This window comes from Schistocerca nitens, chromosome 1 (genome assembly GCF_023898315.1).
Source record: "Schistocerca nitens isolate TAMUIC-IGC-003100 chromosome 1, iqSchNite1.1, whole genome shotgun sequence".
Classification (NCBI taxonomy): Eukaryota; Metazoa; Arthropoda; class Insecta; order Orthoptera; family Acrididae; genus Schistocerca; species Schistocerca nitens.
The window spans coordinates 766,896,001-766,923,501 of record NC_064614.1 but is presented as its reverse complement, the minus strand read 5'-3'; the positions used below and the strand labels follow the sequence as shown (position 1 = coordinate 766,923,501).

Here is a 27,501-nt window from a genome sequence, read left to right as displayed (position 1 = left end):
GTAGAGCATTAGCTGATAAATTGTATTTTGTTATTTATCATTAAACTATCTAAATGATTCAGAACATTCTTTCCGACATGTCTTTCAAAGAAATGTTAACCACGATTCTTATATGTCTCAAATTATCATACGTAACTGTAATAACGAAATGAATGGGGACATACAAATCCCACCTGGGTATTAATTTTTGTAGTCATTTGTGGAGGGAAAAAAGTTGCTTTTGAAACGAAATTGGATGCCAGAAATTGATCGCGCTGCCCTTTCTCTGAAGGAGGCATGTAGTGTGGGAGGAAAGAATCTAATGTGAAAGCTAATCAGCACTGAACCATCATTAAAACAACGGAGAAGTTATAATGGTTAAAGGTACTAGATGTAAAATGGAAATGAGCGTTTGGCGTCATTGGCCGAGAGGCCCCTGGCGGGACAGGTCCGGTCGCCTTGGTACAGGTCTTAAACATTCGACGCCACATTGGGCGACCTGCGCGCCGGATGCGAATGAAATGATGATGAAGACAACGCAACACCCAGTCGCTGATCGAAGAAAATCCCCGACCCAGCCGGGAATCGAACCCGGGCCCGTTGGAAAGCAATCCGTCACGCAGACCACTCAGCTATCGAGGCGGACTAAAGCACTAGTTAATCAGATTGAGAACATCAATAACGAACTTTTCACTCTGCAATGAAGTGTGAACTGTCATGGTAACTTCTGTTGGATTACAGTAAATGGACGCAAGGTCTTTGACCATCTTACAACTTTGACTTAAAATTACCAAATAATCAGCAACCAGTAGCAAAATCCTGCGAGTTCTCATTTCACCCTATCGAGCCTGTGTTAATTTTCCCATGTATGAAGCGTGCTAGCTGTTTATTTCTGCATTTGGTCTTGTTTGTTTAATAAGTTTGTTTCGTTCGTGTCCGTAATTTTCTTATCTCAACTTAGTTTACTTTACATGTGCATGCAGCAATGTGGCGCCATCTGCCGGAAAAAATCTATACTTCCTGAATATCATTAACTGTACGCTAGATGGATGCCAACACCGTTTTACGTTTTGGCATTACGATTAATTTCTGCTCTTCGATAATATGATAAATAATTTTAAAATTTTTTAAAAAGTTTTTTAAAACTTCTTCTATGGTGTGCTTCTCACCTATGTTTGTTCCTTTTTTTTACCAATTTGTACAATCGCTTTCACACTGGACTCGCATTCGGGAGGACGACGGTTCAATCCCGTCTCCGGCCATCCTGATTTAGGTTTTCCGTGATTTCCCTAAATCGTTTCATGCAAGTGCCGGGATGGTTCCTTTGAAAGGGCAAGGCCGATTTCCTTCCCAATCCTTCCCTAACCCGAGCTTGCGCTCCGTCTCTAATGACCTCGTTGTCGACGGGACGTTAAACACTAACCACCACCACCACAATCGCTTTTTGGCGTATATAACTGTACTATGTGGTTGACTAAATATTTGTCAATATATCCATTTTTTGTAAATATTTCAGTACTTTATCATTATATTTTACCTCAATTTATATGTCATTTCTTCTTTTCATTTTTATTTTAGCTGCATCCTTTCGCATACAGTGCAGGTTTGGTTTGCAGCGTCCCTCTTATGGTTTCTCGTTGTCATAGTCAATTGTCGATGTATCACTTTATGTTTGACCTCTGCTTAAGACAGTGTTACTACTCAGGGCACAAATTCAAAAAAATGGATCAAATGGCTCTGAGCACTATGGGACTCAACTGCTGAGGTCATTAGTTCCCTAGAACTTAGAACTAGTTAAACCTAACTAACCTAAGGACATCACAAACATCCATGCCCGAGGCAGGATTCGAACCTGCGACCGTAGCGGTCTTGCGGTTCCAGACTGCAGCGCCTTTAACCGCACGGTCACTTCGGCCGGCCGGCACAAATTCGTTGAAAGGTAAATTTTTATGTGCATTTTAAATGGTTTAATGCGTCTGTATACCTTTAATTGCTTTTACGTTGCTTTATGTACATTTATTCATTTGGTCACTGTTATTAATTAGTTTTATTTTTATTCTGGTATTTGTAGCGCCGATGATGGCTATTAATCAGTTGAAATCGATTTGCGAAAGTAAATAAAGAAAACATGATATTGCGACTGGTTGCTGCTTATTTGGTAATTTCATGGTTTACGGCCGCTGCACAACTTGGAAACCACATGGAGCCCACCATTCAGAAGCTTTGACTTATAAGGACCGTTCCCTGGATCAATGGCAGCAGCGTCTTTTATATCAATTAACATACAACATGTCTCCTACACCTTGTGGCAGACAGGATACATGCATTCTCCCTTGTGTTGCAGGTAATGGCCCTGCTCCCGACGCTCTACTGGGTATGCTCTCCACTGGTGTTCGGCGCTGAGACGAGTGCCGCGCTGGACGCGCAAGACAACCACCGCCAGCTTCCCCTACCCTTCTGGCTCCCTTCTGGCGTCAACTCGTCGCCCACGTATCAACTGTTATACGTAATCCAAGCCTTCAGTCTCACTGTCACAGTAGAATCGGCAATATGTTTGGATGTATTCTTCATTCGCCTCATGATGATGGTTGCAGCTGAGCTTCAAGTCTTAAACGAGAACATTTCAGCTATCGACTGTGATCAGGCTAATGGACGTGAGGACCAAGAATACGATTCACTGATAGCCCGTGGTGACCGTGCCCCTCAATTTACAGAGAAATATCCAGAGAATTTTTCAGACGACGAAATATTTTCACGGCTGTTGGAGAACATTCATCATCATCAGACGATTCTCAGGTTGGTAAATTAATTTAATAATCATTGTATTTAATGCAGTATACACCTGTTGCAAATGTTGCGTACTGTTTTATTAAAGAAGACAGCATTTCCCTAACAACGTTGATCGGGAGAAGTACTGATCACGATGCGAAAAGAGCACACCAATGGCTTTGGAACGTTTTAGATGGTGTATAACTGGTACCAGCTGGTTATGTCACCGTTCACCGCTGACCCAAATCATGACAGTAAATTCGGGTGTACAAGTTGATTCAGCTGCCACAAACGCTGTCGTCTTATGCAACGCGCAGTGTTATATCTGGCCATCAAAATCCACGCGCGAAATTTTCATATTTTCTCGCTCGTTACAAGCAAACTGTTAGTGTTACAGAACAATAGAGCAGGACACTTTTTGTATGAAATTTAATATAGCTAAATTTTGTACTGGGATACGTTTTCGATAGAGGCCACGATTTTGGAATTATGGAATTATTCAAGAAAAACGTATAAAAGTGACTTTCAAACACAACTTCAACCTTCTCCCCCAACTTTCCCCCCTCCCCCCCCCTCGACCCCCGCAACTCATCCCTCACCAGTCAAGATTTCTAATATGTACTTCGGGACACTCCCTCCTACCACCGTACAAAAATTTCCGACTACACTAACTACTGCCAATATTCGACCTTTCTGATTTCTATTGATTGGGCTATTACGCCACCAGCATATTCTTTTGTTCCGTTAACATTATCAATTTAGACGTGCCCGTGACGCTAAAGAAAGAAAAACGCCTTTTGGAAACTTCACCCGCACAAACACAGTTTCGTAGTCAGAAGACATCACGAATACAACGATAATTTTTATTTTATGCTGTTCAGGTTCACAAAATTGTTAGCTAAAATGTACACAAAGTCGATAAATACCAAAAAAGGTGGGCTACCTGGAATAGTTATGTAGTCAGCGGTAGGAGGGAGGGCCATGAACGACATATAAGAAATCCTGACTAGTGAGGGATGAGCATGTGGGCTGAGCTGCATCTGAAATTCAGTCTTGCAAGTTTTCTTGAATAACTCGAAAATTGTGGCCTCCAGAGAAAACGTATCCTAGTAAAAATATGACGGTTTCCTACACAAAAGTCTCCGTTCAGTTTTTGTGTAGTTTGCGCGTAGCCAGCGAGAGAGTGTGAAAACATCATTCGTGGTGTTTGAAGGCTAGATAAAACATTTCAGGTTGCATAAAACAACAGCGGGATTGCAGCTGAATCAACTCGTAAAGGACAATCGGTCCTATAGAATCAGCGTAGTAGGGCCGACGTGAAAACGTGACAGAAAGGAGCTCCAGTGTATGTACATGCCAAGGGCCACACACTGAGTGAAACTGCCTGATTTGTTGGGGTATTAACGTGGGCTTTCCGACTTGTCTGCAAGGAATGTTGCACGGATCGCATTTATGTAACACTGCTAATGAAGACTAGCCAGACGAGTGTCATGCCATCTCAATAACAAACGGTTTTCAGTGCCTCAGGAATTACTATCCGTCGACACGGGTCCTTCTTAACCGGTTTCGGGGTGAACATCATAAATGCAGCCACCAGCCAAATAACCAGGAGACCAGAGACCAGGAGACCTGGTTCTGGTCAGTTAGAGGATAGAGTACACTCGACGCAGACTCGATAAGACGTCAAGAGAACTCTTCTCGCTCCACCTGCAGCTGGCGTCGACGCTCTCTCCTGACTGGTGAAAGTCGATAGATGCAGTTTATCTGGTTTCAAGCCAGAAAGCAAGACATGGCAACGAGCCACCTGTAGACAAACTGCTAAATACGAGCGCCATACGGCGAAACCAGGGCAAGAAGAACCTCAGAGAACTGTCATTAACTGGACAGAGAAAGTAATTGATAGTAACTTGTCTGTGCTAGGAAAAAGATTAAATTTCTTACCGACATCGACGATTTTACCAGCAGCAGAACAGGCTGCTCTTGCACATCCACTGGATGCTTCAGAGGAAATACGTTGTGAAACGTACCATACACTTAAGACGGCATCTCCATCGAAGCCTAACATTTGAAAGCACTTAAATGGCTACGAGAAGATTCTGAGACAGTTATCCCCCCAGCTGACAAAGTGAATTCTACAGGCCTGCTACCATGTCACATTTATAAACCAAAATTGTACGACCTATTAAAGGACGACAAATATAGGAGATCTGAAGATGTTCCTACCAACCGAGTGACGAGAAAGATCATCGAGCTTCTCTAACATGCCTTCCTAGACAAGAAGAAGGTGAAGAAACTTAGTCCACGAGCAGCTTTACAACCTACACTGTACGGTCTACTTAATGTTCACAAGCAAGAAATGCCTCTTCGTCTACTTGTTAGCAACATCTGCGCACCAAAATGTGAGTTAGGGGAACACCTCACAGCGAAGCTCGCCCCTGCTGGCATTTGCCAGCACCATATGAATTTCGGTGTATTTCATTCAGCAGCTCCAGCAATTTCGACTGGGCCAATTAGACCTCATCGTGAGTTTCGACGAAGTGCATCACCTACAAGGATGGCTATAGGAGACTCCCTAAGCGTCATAGGAGAAAAGTTTGAATAAGCGCTAACAAAGCTGTTGGAATTCGTGCTAATGTCAGGTTACTTTCTGTTTGATGAAAATTATTACGAACAAACAGTGGCGAGGGTTAATATACCTGTGGAGACATTTGAAGAAGAAGCCCTGGAGTCGGCAGTCGACAAGCTCTTGCCCTTTTTTGGATATGTAGACGACACGTTAGTAATCTGGCCATATGGACGACGTTACATACAAGACTTTCTGTAACACCTCAATTCGCTGCGCACTACACCAAATTCACGATGGAGAGTGGGAAACCACCAACTACCATTTCTGGATGTGCTCTTCAAACAAGGACCAGACAGTGTGCTAGGACACAGCATCTAGCGTAAACCGAGACATATGAATTTATACTAGGATGCCTCCAGCTGCTATGCCTTATCACAACGACAAGGTGTTCTAAGCACAGTGCTCAGAGGACGTGATATCTTGTACCGTCGCAGTCTGTCAGATGAGCTGCAGCACTTGCAGGTTATGTTGTGTACGAACGGTTACAGCAAGCGCAAGATAAAATGTGCCCTAAAGCCAAAGGAACAAAGACACGAAACACTGACGCCGAAGACAAAGCGGTTGCGACGGTGATTATTCCATACGTCGAGAACATATTAGCAACAATCGGAAAAGTACTCCGGAAACAAAGCGTCAAGTGCATGTTCCTCCCACATGCCAAGACGAAACCTTGTTACGATCAGTCGAGATAAAATAGGACTCCTTTACGTGTGTGGCAAAATTTGTGTAGGTCAGACTATACGGACAGAACATGAGAGAGGTACTGAGCATAAACGCCATTCAGACACGTTCAGTCAACAAAGTCTGCTGTGGCAGAGCACTGCATCTCCCACGGATATACCATGAATTATGAAAACACATAGTTGATGTAAAACCTCCTGAGACAGTATCCTCAAAGAGTCTGTAGAGATCTGACTGCATGAGAAACTAGTAAGTAAGGACAGGGATTTTAATTAAGCTAGACAAGAGCAAAGCGGCAGTCTACGTAGATGTCCGCTACCGTTATGACAACTGAAGAGAAAGAGGAAGCACTGTTGCTATGCCACCAAAGATCCGCGTTCAGCACCCGCCGTGGCGCTATTGAAACCTGGATCGGCGACCTACGCCACGCTTTCTCAACCACCGCACCATGTCCACTCCCAGAGGCGCTAGTTGGAGACGGCTGGATGCGCGGAGGAGTAGAGAGAAAATGTGAAGGCGCTCAGTTATGAGTGACGCAGGTACATGGTGAGAAGTGGGCTTGCCGAAATATGCGCCTTTTAGAAGACGGTACCAGGCTGAACACCCAAGAACTATTAATGTTGATTCATTTATTTACATAAAACAGTTTACTACAGATGTGTCGAGCTAAAGTACGGTGTAGGGCGATGAGTGCTGAACCCACCGTTGTAGGAACACCCTGCGTAGTTGTGAAGATGTCTGCGGGTCACTATGCCCAAGGAGGCCCAGTAGCATGATAACCTTGCGTGGGAAGCATGTCCAGGTGGTGATCATAGCTGCGCCAGATGCTACATAGGAGCCTGGACTGGCTATGCTCCTAGCAAGGTAAACTGGTTGTCTCCCATGGTATGCGTCGGTATGGTGATAACTGCATAGGCCTCTGGCCGCACATTTGGTTGGCGGATCTGTGGTTGGGTCGCCTCCTGTGCGTGGCTCCCACGGATTGGGTATAGGATGGCGAATGGAGACAGCTGCTCCAATATGTGGCAGCTGACTATGGCCTCACAATGGTAGCCACCTGGTCGGAGATTTGGGGCCACTTGCCAGCTGGACCTCCCGTAATTGTAAGTGCAAAGCGCATTTGTTGGTGAGCACATGCCTCTGGTGTCATGTACTCCACTTGTCGCAGTGCAACCAAAGCGTCCAGAGTTTTGTAATGCCACTGATCTTTGCTCAAGTGGTTATGCCAGTATACTGAGATGCAGTGCTACATAATCAGAGAAAGCGTTTCGTAGAGGAGGTGTAATTTCGAGTTTTCGTTACTGTAATCGTAAATTCAGGCAGATTGTAGCGCAGTCATTAGGCATTTGTACAGGTTAGTTCATACATTCTTTGCATGTTTCCCTTGTGTTATCTAGGCACGGACTCGTTTTTCAGTAACTGTTGTTCAACATCGATTAGAATGGACAGGGACTGTGATGCTGTGTTCGGATGAGGGCTGAGTTGTCATCCCTTCGCTCACAGCTTGAGGCTGTTGCCAATGGGCACCACTGTGGGGAGCCGGACTTGGGTATCACGAGGATGTCAACCTCGTCCCGTCTGTCTCCAGATCGGTCTGCCGCTATGGATGCCCCGGTTGCTTCCCACAGTGGGGCTGAGCCCTCGCCTGTGGTTGATTGGGAGGTCGTTCCAAGGCGTGGCAGGCAGCGAAAGACGTCACCGGAGACTGATCAGAAAGCCTCCCCAGTGCGTCTGACAAACAGGTTTCAGGTCTCTGGCTGAGCCAGATGCATCTGCCTGCCCTGTTTCAGAGGATGATTCTCAGCCTTCAAGGTCCGGGCAATCGCAGAGGGTGGGCTTATTGGTAGTTGGGAGCTCCAATGTTAGGCGCGTAATGGGGCCCCTTAGGGATATGGCGGCTAAGGAGGGGAAGAAATCCAGTGTGCACTCCGTGTGCATTCCGGGTGGAGTCATTCCTGATGTGGAAAGGGTCCTTCCGGATGCCATGAAGAGCACAGGGTGCAGCCAGCTGCAGATGGTGGCACATGTCGGCACTAGTGACGTGTGTCGCTTTAGATTTGAGGAAATTCTCTCTGGATTCCAGCGGCTATCTGTTTTGGTGAAGGCTGCCGGTCTTGCTTACGAGATGAAGGCAGAGCTTACAATCTGCAGCATCGTTGACAGAACCGACTGCGGACCTTTGGTGCAGAGCCGGGTGGAGGGTCTGAATCAGAGGCTCAGACGGTTTTGCGAGCGTGTTGGCTGCAGATTCCCTGACTTGCGCCATAGGGTGGTGGGGTTTCGGGTTCCGCTGAATAGGTCAGGAGTTCACTACACTCAGTCTCAGACGGTGTTCAGGAAAGATAGATTAGACAGAATTGATGGTGGAGTGTTTGTGTCTGTCAGTAGTGGTTTATCTTGTAGTGAAGTCGAAGTAGATACTCCGTACGAATTGGTATGGGTGGAGGTTATACTTAACAGCCGAACTAAGTTAATAATTGGCTCCTTCTACTGACCCCCAGACTCCGATGATATAGTTGCTGAACAGTTAAGAGAAAATTTGAGTCTCGTAACAAATAAATACCCCACTCATACGGTTATAGTTGGTGGGGACTTCAACCTTCCCTCGATATGTTGGCAAAAATACTTGTTCAAAACCGGTGGCGTGGACTGGGTGTTTTTTTTTAGGTTAGAAGGCCTCGGGAAAGTACGGGGTGGGCTGCAGTCTCAAAGGGTGCATGGCAAATACAGGACGTGCTTGGATCAAGAACAGTCGGAATTATAGGTGTAAATTGTTGTAGTTGTGCTGGGAAAGTCCCTGAGCTTCAAGCGCTAATAGAAAGCACAGAAGCTGAAATCGTTATAGGTACAGAAAGCTGGCTAAAGCCTGAAATAAGTTCTGCAGAAATTTTTACGAAGTCTCATACGGTGTTCAGGAAAGATAGATTAGACAGAATTGATGGTGGAATGTTTGTGTCTGTCAGTAGTGGTTTATCTTGTAGTGAAGTCGAAGTAGATACTCCGTACGAATTGGTATGGGTGGAGGTTATACTTAACAGCCGAACTAAGTTAATAATTGGCTCCTTCTACTGACCCCCAGACTCCGATGATATAGTTGCTGAACAGTTAAGAGAAAATTTGAGTCTCGTAACAAATAAATAACCCACTCATACGGTTATAGTTGGTGGGGACTTCAACCTTCCCTCGATATGTTGGCAAAAATACTTGTTCAAAACCGGTGGTAGGCAGAAAACATCTTCCGAGATTCTCCTAAATGCTTTCTCCGAAAATTATTTCGAGCAGTTAGTCCACGAATCCACGCGAATTGTAAATGGTTGCGAAAACACACTTGACCTCTTACCCACAAACAATACAGAGCTAATAGAGAGTATCATGACTGATACAGGGATTAGTGATCACAAGGTCGTTGTAGCTAGGCTCAATACCGTTTCCTCCAAATCCACCAGAAACAAACGCAAAAAAAATTATTTAAAAAAGCGGATAAAGTGTCACTAGAAGCCTTCCTAAGAAACAATCTCCATTCTTTCCGAACTGACTATGCAAATGTAGACGAGATGTGGCTCAAATTCAAAGATATAGTAGCAACAGCAATTGAGAGATTCATACCTTATAAATTGGTAAGAGATGGAACTGATCCCCCATAGTACACAAAACTGGTCCGAACGCTATTGTAGAGGCAACGTAAAAAGCATGCGAAGTTCAGAAGAACGCGAAATCCCGAAGATTGGCTAAAATTTACAGACGCGCGAAATTTGGCATGGACTTCAATGCGAAATGTCTTTAATAGGTTCCACAACGAAACATTGTCTCGAATTTGGTAGAAAATCCGAAGAAATTCTGGTCGTATATAAAGTACACAAGCGGCAAGACGCAGTCAATACCTTCGCTGCGCAGTGCCGATGGTACTGTTACCGACGACTATGCCACTAAAGCGGAGTTATTGAACGCAGTTTTACGAAATTCCTTCACCAGGGAAGACGAATTGAATATTCCAGAATTTGAAACACGAACAGCTGCTAGCATGAGTTTCTTAGAAGTAGATACCTTAGGGGTTGCGAAGCAACTCAAATCGCTTGATACGGGCAAGTCTTCAGGTCCAGATTGTATACCGATTAGGTTCCTTTCAGATTACGCTGATACAATAGCTCCCTACTTAGCAATCATATACAACCGCTCGCTCACAGATAGATCTGTACCTACAGATTGGAAAATTGCGCAAAATGGCTCTGAGCACTATGGGACTCAACTGCTGAGGTCATTAGTCCCCTAGAACTTAGAACTAGTTAAACCTAACTAACCTAAGGACATCACAAACATCCATGCCCGAGGCAGGATTCGAACCTGCGACCGTAGCGGTCTTGCGGTTCCAGACTGCAGCGCCTTTAACCGCACGGCCACTTCGGCCGGCGAAAATTGCGCAGGTCGCACCAGTGTATAAGAAGGGTAGTAGGAGTAATCCATCGAACTACAGACCTTTATCATTGACGTCGGTTTGCAGTAGGGTTTTGGAGCATATACTGTATTCAAACATTATGAATCATCTCGAAGGGAACGATCTATTGATACGTAATCAGCATGGTTTCAGAAAACATCGTTCTTGTGCAACGCAGCTAGCTCTTTATTCGCACGAAGTAATGGCCGCTATCGACAGGGATCTCAAGTTGATTCCGTATTTCTAGATTTCAGGAAAGCTTTTGACACCGTTCCTCACAAGCAACTTCTAATCAAGCTGCGGGCCTTTGGGGTATCGTCTCAGCTTTGCGACTTGATTCGTGATTTCCTGGAGAAGTATTCGCTATTTGCAGTTTTCTCGATGAGGTTGTGTGCCAGTGATACGCTGATTATTGCTGATACACCACCCCGTTGCTATACTAAACCCTTACCGTTTGCGAGATTCTTGTCAGAAGGGTTCATTTCTGAATCAGCTGTACAGATTCTGTGTGTGACCTTTCCACCGCCGGCAGGCCGGGGTAACCGAGCGGTTCTAGGCGCTACAGTCTGGAACCGCGCGACAGCTACGGTCGCATGGTTTGTGTGATGTTCTTAGGTTACTTAGGTTTAAGTAGTTCTAAGTTCTAGGGGACTGATGACCATAGCAGTTAAGTCCCATAGTGCTTAGAGCCATCTGAACCATCTCTCCACTGTCAAGAAAGTTTCCTTCATCGGGAAAGATTGGAATGAACTGAAATGTATCACATCCACGCACCTCGTTGAAGAAGCAAACACATTCAGTTTTCCTATAGGTACAATAAAGTTAAAACTCAAACTGGGAAAAATATAATCGTTAGGAATATCGTTATGGCATCATCGAGCAACTCGTAAATCCAACTGGTCCATCTTATAGATTTCTTGGACATAACGTACACTTTTTGAAACATATTCATCGCAAGGAATGCTTAATAGATGTCAATGAGAACATTAACATTATTTTTACGTTACGATGTTGCTTGAGCCATTTTACAAGTATTCGTCAACAGATCGGTCACAGTTTCTTTAACGTGTGCGTTTTAAACTGTTGCAGTATTGTGGTAAAAAAGCCATAATAAGTAATATTTGTGTCAACATGGCAATAGCCTAACAGCCTCTCATGAGATGATAGGGCATCCAGTAAAGACTATGTACTACAACTAAAGTAGGAAACCTTTAGTAACAGAATAAGTTTGTATTTCCGAATGTCTTCCTCATTAGGTGCTGCCGGACTCGGATAATTGCAAAAGTGAATTCACATGTCTGAATTTCTCAAGCAGTTGTACCATATTGCATTGTATTCCGCTTGTCGTTCCGGAAAGAATCTGTTGAAGTTACTGCCTCACTGTGCGTCACTGAGAACGAGGGGCGACTTATCGCCCAGATCACCATCGCGAAGTGTTCTGTGCTATTATTGCGTGACTTCTTGTCGAAGCAGAGGGCAACTCTGCGACATGCGTCCCATTGCATTAGGCTTCGTCATGAATTTACTTACCTACTAGAGGAAACAGAGGGAAAATTCTGGTATCCTGAAAGCTACCAATGGGACTATAGTACTTCTGGTTTACAACAAAGGAAAGTATACTTCTACAAAAAACAGAATACTTATACTAACAAGACGAGAGTGAATTTGAATTTGTTAGTGATTTCGTCCTCAGTCTTCATCCAAAGAGGAATGGCGTTAATGAAATTGTTCTGAAATCAGTTAAGAGATTTCAACATGACACTTTACTAATCGTAACTACATCGTTCGGAAAATTAACTAAACACATTATGCTTATCCGTTAAGGATATTTTAGAACCCGTGTCTATTAATTAAGTGTAAAGCCACAAAACTGCAACCAGTCACTTTTTTGAATAGTTGTATATCATTCTATGAACCGGTTTTCGAAACTTTTCACGTTCATCTTCAGATAGTTTAATGGAAGTTACATCACTATTTTTAGCATAATGCTGGGCGCTGCCTTGTGACAGTATGGGCGGTTTTTTTCTGTTAGTGTCCACGTGACTGCTTCCATTTTGACAGACAATTGGTACATCACTTCACACACTGTTACACAATCTGTATACAAGTTACGCTATCACAGTGTAAAAGTATACAGATTGTACAACAGTGTTCGAAGTGATGTACCAATTGTCCGTCAAAATGGAAGCAGTCACGTGGACACTAACAGAAAAAGACCGCCCATACTGCCACATGGCAGCGCCCAGCATTATGCTAGAAATAGTGATGTAACTTCTAGAAAACCATCTAAAGATGAACCTGAAAAGTTTCTAAAACTGGTTGAAGGAAAAATAAATAACTATTCAAAAAAGTGATTCCTTGTAGATTTATGTATGAGTAAACTAGACAACTGAGAACTGAGATGGATGATTTCTGAAACGCAGAACATAAAGAGAAGGATGTATAGAGCCGTATAAAGACCGCCTCATTCGCTGTGACCTTTCATTCATCCCTCCAGGCACACGTTGAGGCTTGCTTTATCCGTTTGCCTAGATCACTCAGTGAACTGATTAAGATGACGACTGTAACAGACAATGTGACGTCTAGTCAGCCCCATCCCCCCACTAAAAGATTCATGACTTAAACAGGAGGATTTGGTTAATATAATCTTCTCTCTCTGAAGATGCTGCGAGGTAAAATAAATAAAGGGTGACAGAGTCTAAATTGCCAGTCACAGCTACATCTGCGATTGCGATTATATAGCTTCCACCACCCACCAAGCCCCTATATACCGGTTCAAGAGACCATATAGGCAGAGAGAGAAGAGAGAGATCTTGCGAGTACATTGTTAAGTATGTACGGTGGCATCAAAATTGATGTTGTGCTTCTAAGCTCCTAGCACAGGGTCGGTCAGACAGTACACGTCTGCAGAAGACGGAAGTTGTGACATAAAGGCGGAATTGGTACAGTTAGTTGCGTATCTGGTTTTTGTTACATATAAGAGATAAGTTGGCTGTTATCCTTTTAAATCACATATAATATTTAAGAAATAGTTAAAACCAAGGAATTTTTCCTCAAAATGGTTCAAATGGTTCAAATGGCTCTAAGCACTATGGGACTCAACTGCTGAGGTCATTAGTCCCCTAGAACTTAGAACTAGTTAAACCTAACTAACCTAAGGACATCACAAACATCCATGCCCGAGGCAGGATTCGAACCTGCGACCGTAGAGGTCGCGCTGTTCCAGACTGAAGCGCCTAGAACCGCTCGGCCACCCCGGCCGGCCTCCTCAAAATGACTGTAACAATAAGTTAAGCGTAAAATAATACCATTCATCCTCGTTAGCCCTGAGGCTATTTCCCTATCTGCAGTTTTCATATCAAATTATTGAAATGTTGCAGCCACAAGCAGGGATAAGGAAGCTGCTCTGTGTAACACACACAAGTAACATCTGCAACTAGAGTAGCTTCGAATTTATGTTTAATTATTGACTGTGTATTTAAAATTGAATAGTTCTATGTTAAGCAGCCGGGTATAACAGTCAGATAAAACACCTTGCTCTCCATTTATTAACATATTTATTAATTCTGTTCCAGATGTGTCTGGCTGTTACAGACTGCAATGAATGTGTCCATCTTCATTCTCCTCTTTGTCAACATGGCGAACTTGTGTTTCAATATGTTTGTTACTGCAGGAGTAAGTATCTTTTTAATGTATCCATAGTGTTCATTTGACACTACAATAGTAAAGCCATAATCACAGTATATATATGTTTTCAACAGAAAGGGTTACATGTTACTTTAGCAAGTTAGTAGTGTGTCAGTCCAACATAAAACCAAATTGTGTTTTGAGATTCTTTTTTTCGGAACACACAAAAATTATGCGCTGCGTTGCATATGGAAGCTTGCTGTGGTTGATAAACTTACGGTGAGGTTATTATATGTGTTTATCTCATGGGAGTTTACGCTATGAGGTGTGTGTGTGTTTAATTTTCCGAATTGTGAATTTATATCAGCCACACGATGGTTGTGCCACAGCGTCATTGCAAGAATTCCTGGCAAATTTCACCATGGTGTAGTCTTTATCTCTTCTAGATTAGGACATGGAACGAACGTTCGGACAAGCATGGGGATAACTTGTTGTGATCTGATTGTGCCACCATTGCCTTTGTGGAAATGGAAATGAGCGTTTGGCGTCATTGCCCGGGTGGTCCCTTGCGGGGCAGGTCCGGCCGACTTGGTGCAGGTCTTATTACATTCGACGCCACATTGGACAACCTGCGTGCCGGATGGGGATGATGTGATGATGAAGACAGCACAACATCCAGTCCCTGAGCGGAGAAAATCCCCGACCCGGCCGGGAATCGAACCCCGGCCCCTAGAACGGCAATCCGTCACGCTGAACACTCAACTGTCGGGGCGGACATTGCCTCTGTTACTTGGTGTCATTATTTCTCGTATTTTTGGTCGGATGTATGGTCATCATTCTCATTATATATTCTCCAACTGATATTTTACGTTTGAAAATGAAGAAGTAGTTCGTTAAAACCGGTAATGTAACCCATTCTTTTTAAAGAAAAATTTTATTTACTGTGACTATGGCTTCACTATTGTAGTGTCAAACATTTAAGTTATATTTTAGTTAGACAGCTTACGACAATCATGTCGGAATATAGAATATACACATATCACCAATTAACGTATAACTGCACACGTAAATATCGTAGTCATAACTTGGGGAAGACTCCTTGCATCAAGGATTTGTTAAGCATCCGTCAGACTGAAATGTGTTTCTAAGAAGAGTGTGTCTTACGAATTTGTCTTCTGTATTATGACTGATCAACTGATTCCAAGACAATCGAAGAAGCGGTAATCTTTTTTTTTCCACTCCAAAGAGTCTCGCCCTGCAATTCTAGACCACTTAGTAGTGGGTCAGAGCGGGTTTCCAACCGGGAATAAACCCTCAGTGACGCACGATTATAGATACGTTATTGAGTCGCTTTCACAGTGTCCACTAAGATGAAAAACGTTGACTGGAGGAAATATTTGTGCAGTCGTGAATTTTCTTACGGCCACAGGGGTGATCGTAATTAACAATATACTAAAAATCCAGACAGATAAGGAGTGAGTGTGAGAGTGAGAGGGCGTGTGAAGTCACTTTTTTAGATTTTTCTTCAATATCACGAAAACGCCGGCATCTAGAGAAACAGTTTTCCTGTACAAAATTTTACAATATTAACTTCCTTACGCAAGAGATCTTGCTCATCTATCCTCTGGGACTTTACGCATTGCAGTGGATGGAAGTATTGCAAATTATCAAGAGGAGTGTTTTGATGGTATAAAGTTAGTATTCATCGTTACATAAAGTGGCTTTGGAACAATTATTACATGATCCTACCTTTAGTGAAATAATCATGGACAGTTTTGAAATACAGTTCTTGAAAAATAAACTACACTGTTCAGAGGTTAGATACTGGTTCAGGTATGTTGATAATTTGTTGTGCTTGTGTAGAGCTACTGTCAGACAACTTCAAACATTCCTCAAGGTCCTGAACAGAACAGTATGAAATTCACAATTACGTTTGAGAGGTAACTTCACAAATTCTTTAGATCTAAGCACAGATAGCAGTCACCACATGTATACTTTCAAGCTTTATAGGAAACCTTCCGCCACAGATATTGTACTATGTACCAATTCTCAATGTTCAGAGAAATGTAAACATGCTGCCTTTCTTTTAGTGTTACCTCACCTAATATCCATCGCAATGGCTGATTGCAACTTTAAAATTGAAGTAAATTCAATCAGACAAGCAGCATCAAACAATGGATATACTCCTGCCTATGTCGACACCATACTGCATAAAGAGCAGAAACAACAAATTTACACTCTTCTTTGTCCAGTTCCTCATAGCCCACCTCTAGACAGCAATAAATGATACACAATACCACATTCAGGAAACATCTCTCTGAATGTGTAAGAAAGTTTAAATCGAAGAATCTTTAGACATCATTTTATAAACGTAAGAACTTTTGGACAGTTTTTTTTCTGATGCTGAAAACAGCAATTCAGATTTAGAAGAAAGTGGAATATACAGAAATCGCTTGTAATTGTGCCAAATTCTATATAAGTCGGTATGGCAGGGCAATAGGCACCGCCATAGATGTTGGATACTTGGAGACTCTGCTTTCGCAAATCCTGCTTAAAGAAGGTAACAGTCACAAGGTGCAGCATGAAATCTTACATCATATCCATAAAGACACAGTTCCCTTATTCGCCGCCTCTAATGGCAGATACTACCCACAATCCCATCAAGACCATGTTGTAAATTACCTCTCCTAGTTACATGCCAAAATTTGTCTTTTATTTCAGTTACTATAATTTCACTTGCCTTGTTAAAATAATTTTTCCATTTTATAATCAGAGCTGCTTCATGTATCTCACTAGTATATCTTACCTTTTCCCGATATAAAATCTGTTAAAAACAAGATAAATTTGTTGTGCCCTCCCTTCGAACATGTCACCTAAGTTTATTGTTCAATTTATTTGCTTTTCAGAACAATTGTTGAAATTTGTTATACAGTTCATTGCATAATGTGTCACGTATTTTATTTAAGCACAATAATCTTACGTCACATGTTTTTCTAAATACTTCCTCTCATTATAATCCTAAATCAAACTCTAACGGTTGTCGTCTTTGGGAACAAAAATATCTGTAGATGCACTAGTTTGAAATCTTCGATCCTAAAGGAAATTCATTGCCTCACATATTTATCTATGTACCTGATGATGGCCTAACAGCTGAAAACCAGTTTGTAAACTAATTGTAGGGGTTGCAGAACATTATATCAGTGTTGTGGGTGTTTACATTCTTAACTGAAACAATTCTTCTGTTAACCCCGCTATGTTCACAGTTTCCTACTTTGTGCCTATATTTGTCTGCCAGACTGCCGTGATTGCCTTTTTTAGTAACATCCCATCCTCTTTAAATAAGCTGCTTAATATGGTATTCTGTTTCGTCGTTTCTACGGCCTTGGAGGCCTTCAAACTTCCATCATCATCGGTCAGTACTTTCGTATCTCACGTCTTTCAACGTCGATTTTTTCTGATAATTCTCTTAACTTCAAACTATTCTTCGTCATTACTAAATTGTGATACGAGTCAATGTTGGCTCCTGGAGACACCTTACAATCCAGTAATTTCTGTCTAGCATCAAGTAACCCAGAGTTCTGGGTGGCCAAATCATTCGCTCGGATTTTCAAGAATGTTCTTCAAACCAATCGCGATAAATGGTGACCCAGTGACATGACATAGGTGTTTGGGAACATGAAGCCGATGAACGGCTGGAAATGGTCTCCAGGTAGGTGAACATAACCATTTCCAGTCAATGATCGGTTCAGTAGGACCAGAGGACCAAACCAATTCCATATAAACACAGTCCACACTATTATGGAGTCATAAACAGCCTGAATAGTACCTTCATAACTTGGACCCATGGCTTCCGGGGACAGTGCCACACTGTAACCCTACCAGCAGCTCTTACCAACTGAAATCGGGACTCCTTTGACCTAGCCACGGTCTTTCCGTTAACCAGGGTCAAGCTGATTTGGCCAGGGGCCCAGTAGAGGCGCTGCGAGTGACGTGCTTTTAGGAAAGGTACTCTCGGGAAAGGAAGATGTTGCTTAAAAATTGGCACCAGATATCAAATAATAAAATAAACGAGAAGAAAAAGAAGTTTGACCGTTTGCTGCCATAGCCCTTTAACCCAAAATTTCGTCGCATTGTCCCATTGCATACGTTCGGCGTATGTCCCACACTGACTTCTGCGGCTATTTCATGCAGAGTTGCTTGTCTGTTAGCACTGACAAATTTGGGAAAAAGCAGTTGCTTTTACTCGTTGAGTGAAGGTCGTCGTACACGGCATTGTCCATGGCGAAAGTTAATAGTTGGAATGTGGTATTCTCGACACACTCTTGACACTGTGTGTATCGGAATACTGAAATGCCTAATGATGACCGAAATGGAATATGCCATGCATCTACCTCCAACTACCGTTCCACGTTCGGGTCAGGGATTTTCTCTGCCTCGTGATGACTGGGTGTTGTGTGATGCCTTAGGGTAGTTAGGTTTAAGTAGTTCTAAGTTCTATGGGACTGATGACCATAAATGTTAAGTCCCATAGTGCTCAGAGCCATTTTAAACCAACCGTTCCACGTTCACAGTCTGTTAATTCCTGTTGTGGGCTCGTAATCATATCGAAAACTTTTTCATTTGAATCACCTGATTACAAAAGACAGCTATGCCAATGCACTGCCCTTTTATACCATGTGTTCGCGCTAGCCGGCTGTCGTGAACGAGAGGTTCTAGGCGCTTGAGTGCGGAACCGCGTGACTGCTACGGTCGAAGGTTCGAATCCTGCCTCGGGCACGGATGTGTGTGATGTCCTTAGGTTAGTTACGTCTAAATAGTTCTATGTTCTAGGGGACTGATGACCTCAGATATTAAGTCCCATAGTGCTCAGAGCCATGTGACCCTTTTGTTCGCGATACTACCGCCATCTGTGTACGTGTATGACTTTGTCGCCTCAGTGTGTTACGTTTAGATTACGTTTGGCATTATGTGAATGTGTGTGTTGGAAATTGGAAATTTGTGGTAAATTCTTATGGGATCAAACTGCTGAGGTCTTCGGTCCCTAAGCCTACGCAATACTTAATCTACCTTAAGCTAACCTACGCTAAACACAACACACACACCCATGCCCGAGGGAGGACTCGAACCTCAGACGGGGCGAGCCGCCGGGACCGTGACAAGATGCCTCAGATCGCGCGGCTACCCCGCGCGGCTTTGTGTGTTGTACGGTGCCAAGGCTGTAACTTCAAAAATATGTTAGTCGCATATTACCCACATTCTCATACGAGTATATTTCTTTGTAATTCTATTCAATGAGCTGTCTACATAATTATGTACTGCTGACACGGCTATCGTACTCTTTATATTCAGCAATATTGCTGTCGCCTAGACCACTATGATACTTAGCTTTATTGTTCATAGATGTGTTGAATGATGGTATGACTCACTGCTGATCTGATATTCTCATATACACAGCTGTTACAAGACGGGAGAAACGTGACGAAGGCGGTGACGGCGCTTTCGACAGTGCCGGGCCTGCTGCTGCAGACGGCGATGTACTGTCTTTTCGGCCAAATCACAACCGATCAGGTGAGGACGAGCTTGCATTCCGTATACTGCCGCATTACTTAGTCTTGATCACTTCATATAACCACTTATTAGCGTCCCTTCATTCCTACTAATACGTTGCAACGTGCAGATCAATATCGCAATAACGGTAAAGAATAGAACGAACACGGTTATTAACCTCTGTGAGACCTAGTGCAGGGCGAAATTGAATACAGCTCATGAAATTGATGAAGAGGCTCCACGATCGTTTAGAGTGATTCTGTACAATAGTTGACAGCTCTGACCACCAGGGATGGCGGCAAACTGGTCGGGGCACTTTATTTTTGTTAACTAGGTGTAGTCCATATGCGTTTATGGCACTGGTATTGTTAGTAACTGTTGTACATATGTATTCAATGTACTGTTAGCACACATTGAAGTTTATCCATATTAGATGAATATAAATAAGTATGTTTCAATCTTCTAATGTTCCTTACTTACCTCTAAACTAACGTACTGCCGCTATTTTTATTTTTTAATTTTTATTTAATCGAAAAATAGTATTTCTAGCTGCAAAAACCCGTTTTGTCCTAATTAAAATTTGGCCGTCATAATCATAATTCTGCTACGGTGACCTGATATGGCTCGACGAGACCTTTTTCTGATATATTTTTCGTCGTAATCGCATTATGTGTTGATGAGATGTGATTTTCCGAACTTCGTACAATATAATAATTATTCAAACATCTGTAATATAAAAAGAATTTATGATAAGATGGCGCGTCTCCACAGTCACTATTACCACAATTTTCCCTTTAAAATGAGCATACTGGCTCCTTTTGATCTTCAGTGATTCTGTATTTATTAATCTTAGTAGTGCTTTTCTACGTGGCGGCGGGCGTGCACTGGGTCCGCGAGTTGCCTCCATTGGAGTTGTATCTGCCGGAATTTCCCCTAGCCGCCAACGGCTTTGCCACAGCGTTCGGTCGGCCCACGTGCTCGCTCTGACCTGGGTTTGTCCAGCACTCGGCAGTTCACTGTACGTTACCCTGTGCATCAAAGATGGTACATACCTTGTTATAGAGCGACCCATCTTCACCAAATGGGCGATATCTGTCTACACTCTACCGCCATCCAATCCTCCACCACGATACACTCCCAGAACACAGTTGACCCCAAAACACAATTTATCGCTTAATACAGTTCTACTGCACTTCGATGTGGTACACATACTTCATTTATACATAAACCACTTTAGCTGACAATAAACACTGATTTTTTGCCATTAAAACACTATCTTTAATAATGTGTTATTTTTCCATTTCCTGCAACGTGGAAACTATTAGCCCGAAGAAAATAAAAAAAAATATAATAAGACCTTTCTTGTCGGGATGTTGTGTAGCTTCATTTTATACGTAGAAACATTACCGTGAGAAGCAGCAGTTTCCTAGCTATTGGAGAAAAATATAAAATGAGGACTTTTAAACGCGCCCTCACCCCCACTCTCATACCCACAACGGTCAGGATTTCTAGTATGTCCCTCCTGCCAGCACACGTTTTTTCCCCTAATGGAATTTTGATCTTCGTTGACGATTAAGTGCAGGACAAAAAGGTAGTTCAAGGATATCATAACAGCCGTTGACTGCAGAATTTATTTATTTTACAACGGAAATTTGAGCCTCAGGGCCATTTTCAAGTATAACTGCAAAAGATTTTGCGTTAGCACTTGTCAGTCTTCAAAGTCCTGCGACATGTACACCTATCATAGTCAAAAATAAGGCTTTTCACAGCTTTAACATCCTACACATAAATGCTACAAATAAATGTCGTAACACTCCGTTTAAATATCAGTGCATTAGAACATTGTTTGGTTGGAAGAAGGCCTGTTCAAAAAACGTCACTTATGAGGCTGTCAACATGAAGTAGAGTACACCAGAAGTAGCAGCAAAAACACCCAATACATGGATCCAAAATTTTGCCTAAAAATCTAGAAGAACAGATCGTTTAGTATTGTCTTACTATGAAACCTTCTTTCTTTGGGCTTTCTCGTAACGATTAGTGAAAAATGGCAGTACAGTTGTCAGAGACGTGAAAGACTTCACTCTTCTTCCTTCGTACGTACAACCTTGTACTGAAACAGCCTGCCTTCTCTTGCTTAAAAGTCATTTTAGTACTGTATAAATCATCTTCTTGTGTTCTAAATACAGGGTGGGGCAAATTAAAGTGGCCGAGAGATCAGAGTTACAGGGTACAAAGGAACGCAGCAGAGGAAAAACCTGAATATAACCGATGTTGAAAGTGGCCACCATTCATCTCTTTGCACTTTTGGGTCTCGATCAGCACGTTACTGAAGGCGGGTCAAAGCTGGACTGCTGGAATTGCCGCAGCCTCATCCGAAACATTCTACTGCAGCTCTTGAACACTATGAGGACTGTTGCGAAACACCTTAGACTTGGAGGCTCCCCACACAAAGTAATCGCACACTGACAGATCAGGTAACCCTGATGGCCAGCTATGGCCGCGACCAGAGTAACCTCTGCTAAGAACTCTGTGAGGTGTGAAGACTGTGTAAATGTCCTCCAAGGTGCGGGCAACTGTACAGGAAGTGGCTCCATCCCTTTGGAAGTAACTTTAGGTTTGCTCCTCCTCCGTTAATGCTGCCACAAATCGTATGCACACGTCTGGTTCACTTTTATTTCCCCCACCGCGTAGTATTGAGGCGGGTTGAAAATTATTAGAACTATTTATATTTTAGCCATTTTGAGTGTTTCAACATTGTTATTTCTATTGATATTAACGTCATTAATCATTAATGTATGAAAGCTATTCGGAAAGTAAAGAACGGTCGGTCACGAAATGGAAACCACATTGGAAACAAAAAATGATTTGTTGGCAACATGTAGCTATTCACTGCATCTACATCTCTATATAGTCACCGCTCCGACCTAGACATCCGTCGTAGGACTGCATCACTTTCCAATATCCTCGTCATAGAAGGCAGTCTTTTGCGCTTCCCGACAATTTTCTATGCTGGATTGCAGCTCATTAACTGTACGAAAATGTTGTCTTCGCAGCCAGAGGTTCATCTGAGTAGAGATGAAAATCACAGGGACGCAAGTCCGGGCGAGCGCCCTCATTGACCTGCGTCCGAGAACTGTCATAAATAAGGAACGGCATGACTACTGCATTATTTGGTATTGCATGAAATCAGGCAAAATTTCTCGGCAGGCTCCGACAGTTGACGGGAGACACTATTTTTTAGGAATTTCCGTACGCGCTCACTGTGCACTGAGCACTGAGAAGAGCGACCTGGCGCTATTTACGGGCATAGAAGAGATACTACCCAAGACACCTGTGTAAAGCTTCATCGGATTTTCACTGTTGTTTCCATTTCGCTACCAATCATTCCTTACTTTCCGAATAGCCTCGTAATCCGTATTGCTAATTATAATTATACTAGAGCTTTAAAATTTTATATATAACTAAGTCACAGATATTTGTACGAAATCAGGAAGTTGAGGAAATATGTTTTGTAAATATCTTCACATGTGTGATTACCTGAGTTTGGTGAGCGAAAATTTGAATGGTGTAATCTGTTCTGGTTAAATGAACCAGTAAATAACCAATATCTTACTAAACAACACAATACAGAAAATGTTTCATTACGAAAGTATGTAATTACGGATGGTAGGCGTGTTAAAACATATTTTAAGACTGGTCTTCAATTCTCAAAGAGCACCTTACTTCATTACGTTATGTTTTCTTTTAATTATTCAAGTAAAACTGTTTCGTTTCAGACATCTATATTTACGCTGACACCGCAATGCTGTACTTGCAGAGTGAGAAACTGTCAGACTCGGCCTACTGTTGTGGATGGGATGAGTGCGACATTCGTTTCAAACGTAACCTACTCATCTTCATGCTGATGGTGGGGAGACCTGTGGAGATCACAGTAGGCCAGACGTGCAAGCTGTCTAAGGAGATGCTATTGCAGGTTAGCGAACAATATATGATAAAGGAGCTTCACATCACGTACAGAGTTCGGCACTGGGACTTCGTTATTTGAAACGCGCGTCACAGAACTGCCTTTACACATTATTACGAGGAGTTGAGTGCTTCGAAAGGGTGGGATCTAACGTTTTTTGAAGGTTATTTTAGTAGCGATCATGCAGTGGACGAGAGAGAAGCGACCGTTCACCCTCGCGACTTACTTTTCCAAGGCGGTTCGGTCATCGCAGCCCAGTGCACATTGTGAAAATAGTTTATATATCGCACCTGCAGGTCGTATTTCTGATCAAAAATCGATTGTTATGTGGATGAACACATTTGTGAATACCGGTATTGTGCAGAAAAATAAACTAGGGCCTTCGTGAACCACTGAGACTGGAAAACGTCGAGCAAGTGAGGCTGGTGCCTTTGGATTACCCAAAGAGATCTGCTAACAAACGAGCAGCTAGTCTTGAATTTTCTGTTCTCACACTGAGATGAATTCTTCATAAAACCTTAAATTTCGCTATACAAATTGGCAGTAGTGCACACACTTAAACCACTCGATTTTGTTTCACTAAAACCTTGATCGAAAACCTACCTTATGAATCTTACGTGTTCTTCAACAACGAGGCTTACTGCCATTTGTCTGGATGCATGAGTAAACAAAACATGCGGTGTTGAAGTGGCATGAAGCCCCGAGAACTTCATGAACAGCCATTGCATACACGACGTGTGAGTGCTTGGTGTGCACTATCCAAAACTGGCATTATTGCCGCATTGGTTTCGAAACGAATGATAGGGTAGTTAACGGTCAATTCTAAGCTTTAGCTCCAGATGATTCAGGAGCTTTTTCCTCCCGAACTTGAAGACATGGATGTGGTGGATGTCTGGCTCTAACAAGGTGGCGCCACGTTTCAACACTACACGATCGTCATTGACTCTTGCGCTGGTACTTCGGCTACCATCTCGTGTCATTGAGAGGCGATCTTCAGTGTACCGCACGCTCGCCAGATATAGCACCCTAGACTTTTTTATGGGCTTATCTTAAATCCTTGGTCCATACCAATCGTCCACGAACCCTTTGTGAGCTGCGGAAAAATGCCCGTGCTGCTATATCCAACTTAGAAAGAGGCATGCTGGACAAAGTGTATCGAAGTCTTTGATTTCGACTCTCCAGGTGGACTGAGCACAACGAAGGCCACCTTCAAGATATCAGTTTCAAAACCTAACAATATTTTCTACTTAGTTTTATTTCGCTGGTAACGTTGTGCAGCATATCTACAGCTGATTTACTGACTGATGCACCACATCCCGAGGAACATGATCAGCAGCACACCCATTCAAACGAAAACGAAACTTATTAATGTAACTTACGTAAAATTTATATGTTATTTTCATTGACCATTAAAGTGTTCTTTTCGAGTCGTGGACTTCTACTGCCATTTTTTTCTATGTACCACTAGCACTGGTCTCCGTCGAAAGAAACAACTTATTTTACGAAAGTGAAGAGTTACTATGACGGAAGGGCGAGTTACTATGACGGAAGGGCCAACCGTGTCTAACATTTGGAGCCGGTGCCATTGTCGCAACAGCTGCGTATCAAGTCTTACGCTTGCAATGTTCATCCGTCATGCTTATTCAATTCTTTAAAAAACGAGATAAAATTTCGTTTGATGCCTTCCTAAGAGAAAGTCTCCATTCCTTGCAAACTACGTAAGTGCCGATCAGATGTGGCTCAAATTCAGATATATAGTACCGACAGCCGTTGAGAATCTTATGCCAAATAAATTAATAAGAGTCGAAATATATCCCAAGTGGTAAACAAAAGAGGTGCTACCACCGTCGCAGAATCAAAGAAAAATCTATTCTGGAATTGAAAGAACAAGAACAGAAGAAGAATCTCCAAGATGGGTGACATTATACAGAGGATCGATATTTAGCTGGGCCTTCACTGCAACGAAACTGTGTCTCGAAACATGACTGAAAATTCAAAGAACCTCTGGTCGTGTGTTAAGTGTATCAGCGGCGACACGCAGTCCATAACTTATCTGCACGACAAATATATATTAAAGTTTTCAGTAACAGTGCCACTACGCTTGTCCGACCACTTCTGGAGTACTGCTGGAATGATTGAGATCCTTACCGGATAGAATTGACAGAGATTATCGAAAAAGTTCAGAGAAAGATAGCTCTCTCTATACTACCGTGGAATAGGGGAGAGAGTGTCACCTGTGTTACAGCGGTTGGGGGAGCAAGCATTAAAACGAAGGCATGTTTGATTGCGGTGAGATCTTTCACTGAAATTTCGATCAAGAATTTTCTCCTCCGAACGCGAAAATAATGTTTTTGATGCCAACCTATGTGGAGAGGAGCGATATTCGTAAAATCGAAATCATAAATCGCAGGGACAAATTTAAGTATCATACCGATTGCTCTTCGAAATTGGAACGGGAGAGAAATAGTATAAAGGTGGTTCAATGACCCCTGTTCCAACATTTAAGTGTGATCTGCAAAGTTGTCATGAACACACAATAAAAAAGTTTTGCATCACCAGAGTTCCCAGAACTCCTGAAGATATACGTAGACTGTGGATATTGTATAACGGACACAGTCCCTTTGACTGTTCAGAGATGTCACTAAACCCGCCCAAAGATGTAAACAACCATGCATGAGCAGTGCCTAGTAGACGGAGGAGGTACGACAGTCAATCAGTTCCAGTCATTCCACCAAGAACGAGGTACACGGCCCAGCCATGCCTAGGCGGTCAATTCCTTGGTTATATCGCGTCCACATTGTTACTTTGTGCCAGGAAGGGCTCTCAATAAAGGAAGTGTCCAAACGTCTCGGAGTGAACCATAGCGATGTTGTTCGGATATGGAGGATATACAGAGAGACACGAATTGTCGATGATATGCCTCGCTCAGGCCGTTCAAGGGCTATTACTGCACTGGATGACCGCTACCTACGGATTATGGCTCGGAGGAACCCTGACAGCAACGCCACCATTTTAAATAACGCTTTTCGTGCAGCCACAGGACGTCGTGTTACAACTCAAACTGTGCGCAATAGGTTGCATTATGCACAACTTCACTCCCGACATCCATGGCGAGGTCCATCTTTGCAACCACGACACCACGCAGCGCCGTACAGATGGGCCCAACAACATGCCGAATGGACCGCTCAAGATTGGCATCATGTTCTCCTCACCGAGAGTGTCGCATATGCCTTCGTGTGTTTGAGGCAACCCGATCAGGCTGAACGCCTTAGACACAATGTCCGGCGAGTGCAGCGAGGTGGAAGTTCCCTGCTGTGTTGGGGTGGCATTATTTGGGTCCGACGTTCGCCACTGGTGGTCATGGAAGGCGCCGTAACGGCTGTACGATACGTGAATGCCATCCTCCAACCGACAGTGCAACATATCGGCAGGATATTGGCGAGGCATTCGTCTTCATGGATGACGATTCGTGCCCCCATCGTGCACATCTAGTGAATGACTTCCTTCAGGATATCGACATCGCTCGACTAGAGCGGCCAGCATGTTCTCCAGACATGAATCCTATCGACGTGCGTGGGAAAGTTTGAAAAGTGTTGTTTATGGCCGAAGTGACTCAGCAACCACTCTGAGGGATCTATACCGAATCGCCGTTGAGGAGTGGGACAGTCTGGTCCAGCAGTGCCTTGATGAACTTGTGGATAGTATGCCACAACGAATACAGGCATGCATCAGAGCAAGAGTGTGTGCTACTGGGTATAGAGGTACCGATTTGTACAGCAATCTGGACCACCACCTCTGAAGGTATCTTTATATGGTGTTACAACATGCTATGTGTGGATTTCATGAGCAATAAAAAGGGTGGCAATGATGATTATG

At 43.0% G+C, this 27,501-nt stretch overlaps 1 protein-coding gene across 1 annotated transcript in view; it reads left to right on the top strand.

Annotated features, from left to right (window-relative positions):
• LOC126237050 (odorant receptor 2a-like) overlaps positions 1-27,501 on the top strand; it is a 70,298-nt gene that overhangs the window by 41,511 nt on the left and 1,286 nt on the right. The window contains exons 4-7 of the mRNA XM_049946820.1: positions 2,324-2,775; positions 14,063-14,162; positions 19,569-19,682; positions 23,479-23,634. Of these exons, the coding sequence (XP_049802777.1) occupies positions 2,324-2,775; positions 14,063-14,162; positions 19,569-19,682; positions 23,479-23,634 (822 nt within the window). The remainder of the gene's footprint in view (positions 1-2,323; positions 2,776-14,062; positions 14,163-19,568; positions 19,683-23,478; positions 23,635-27,501) is intronic.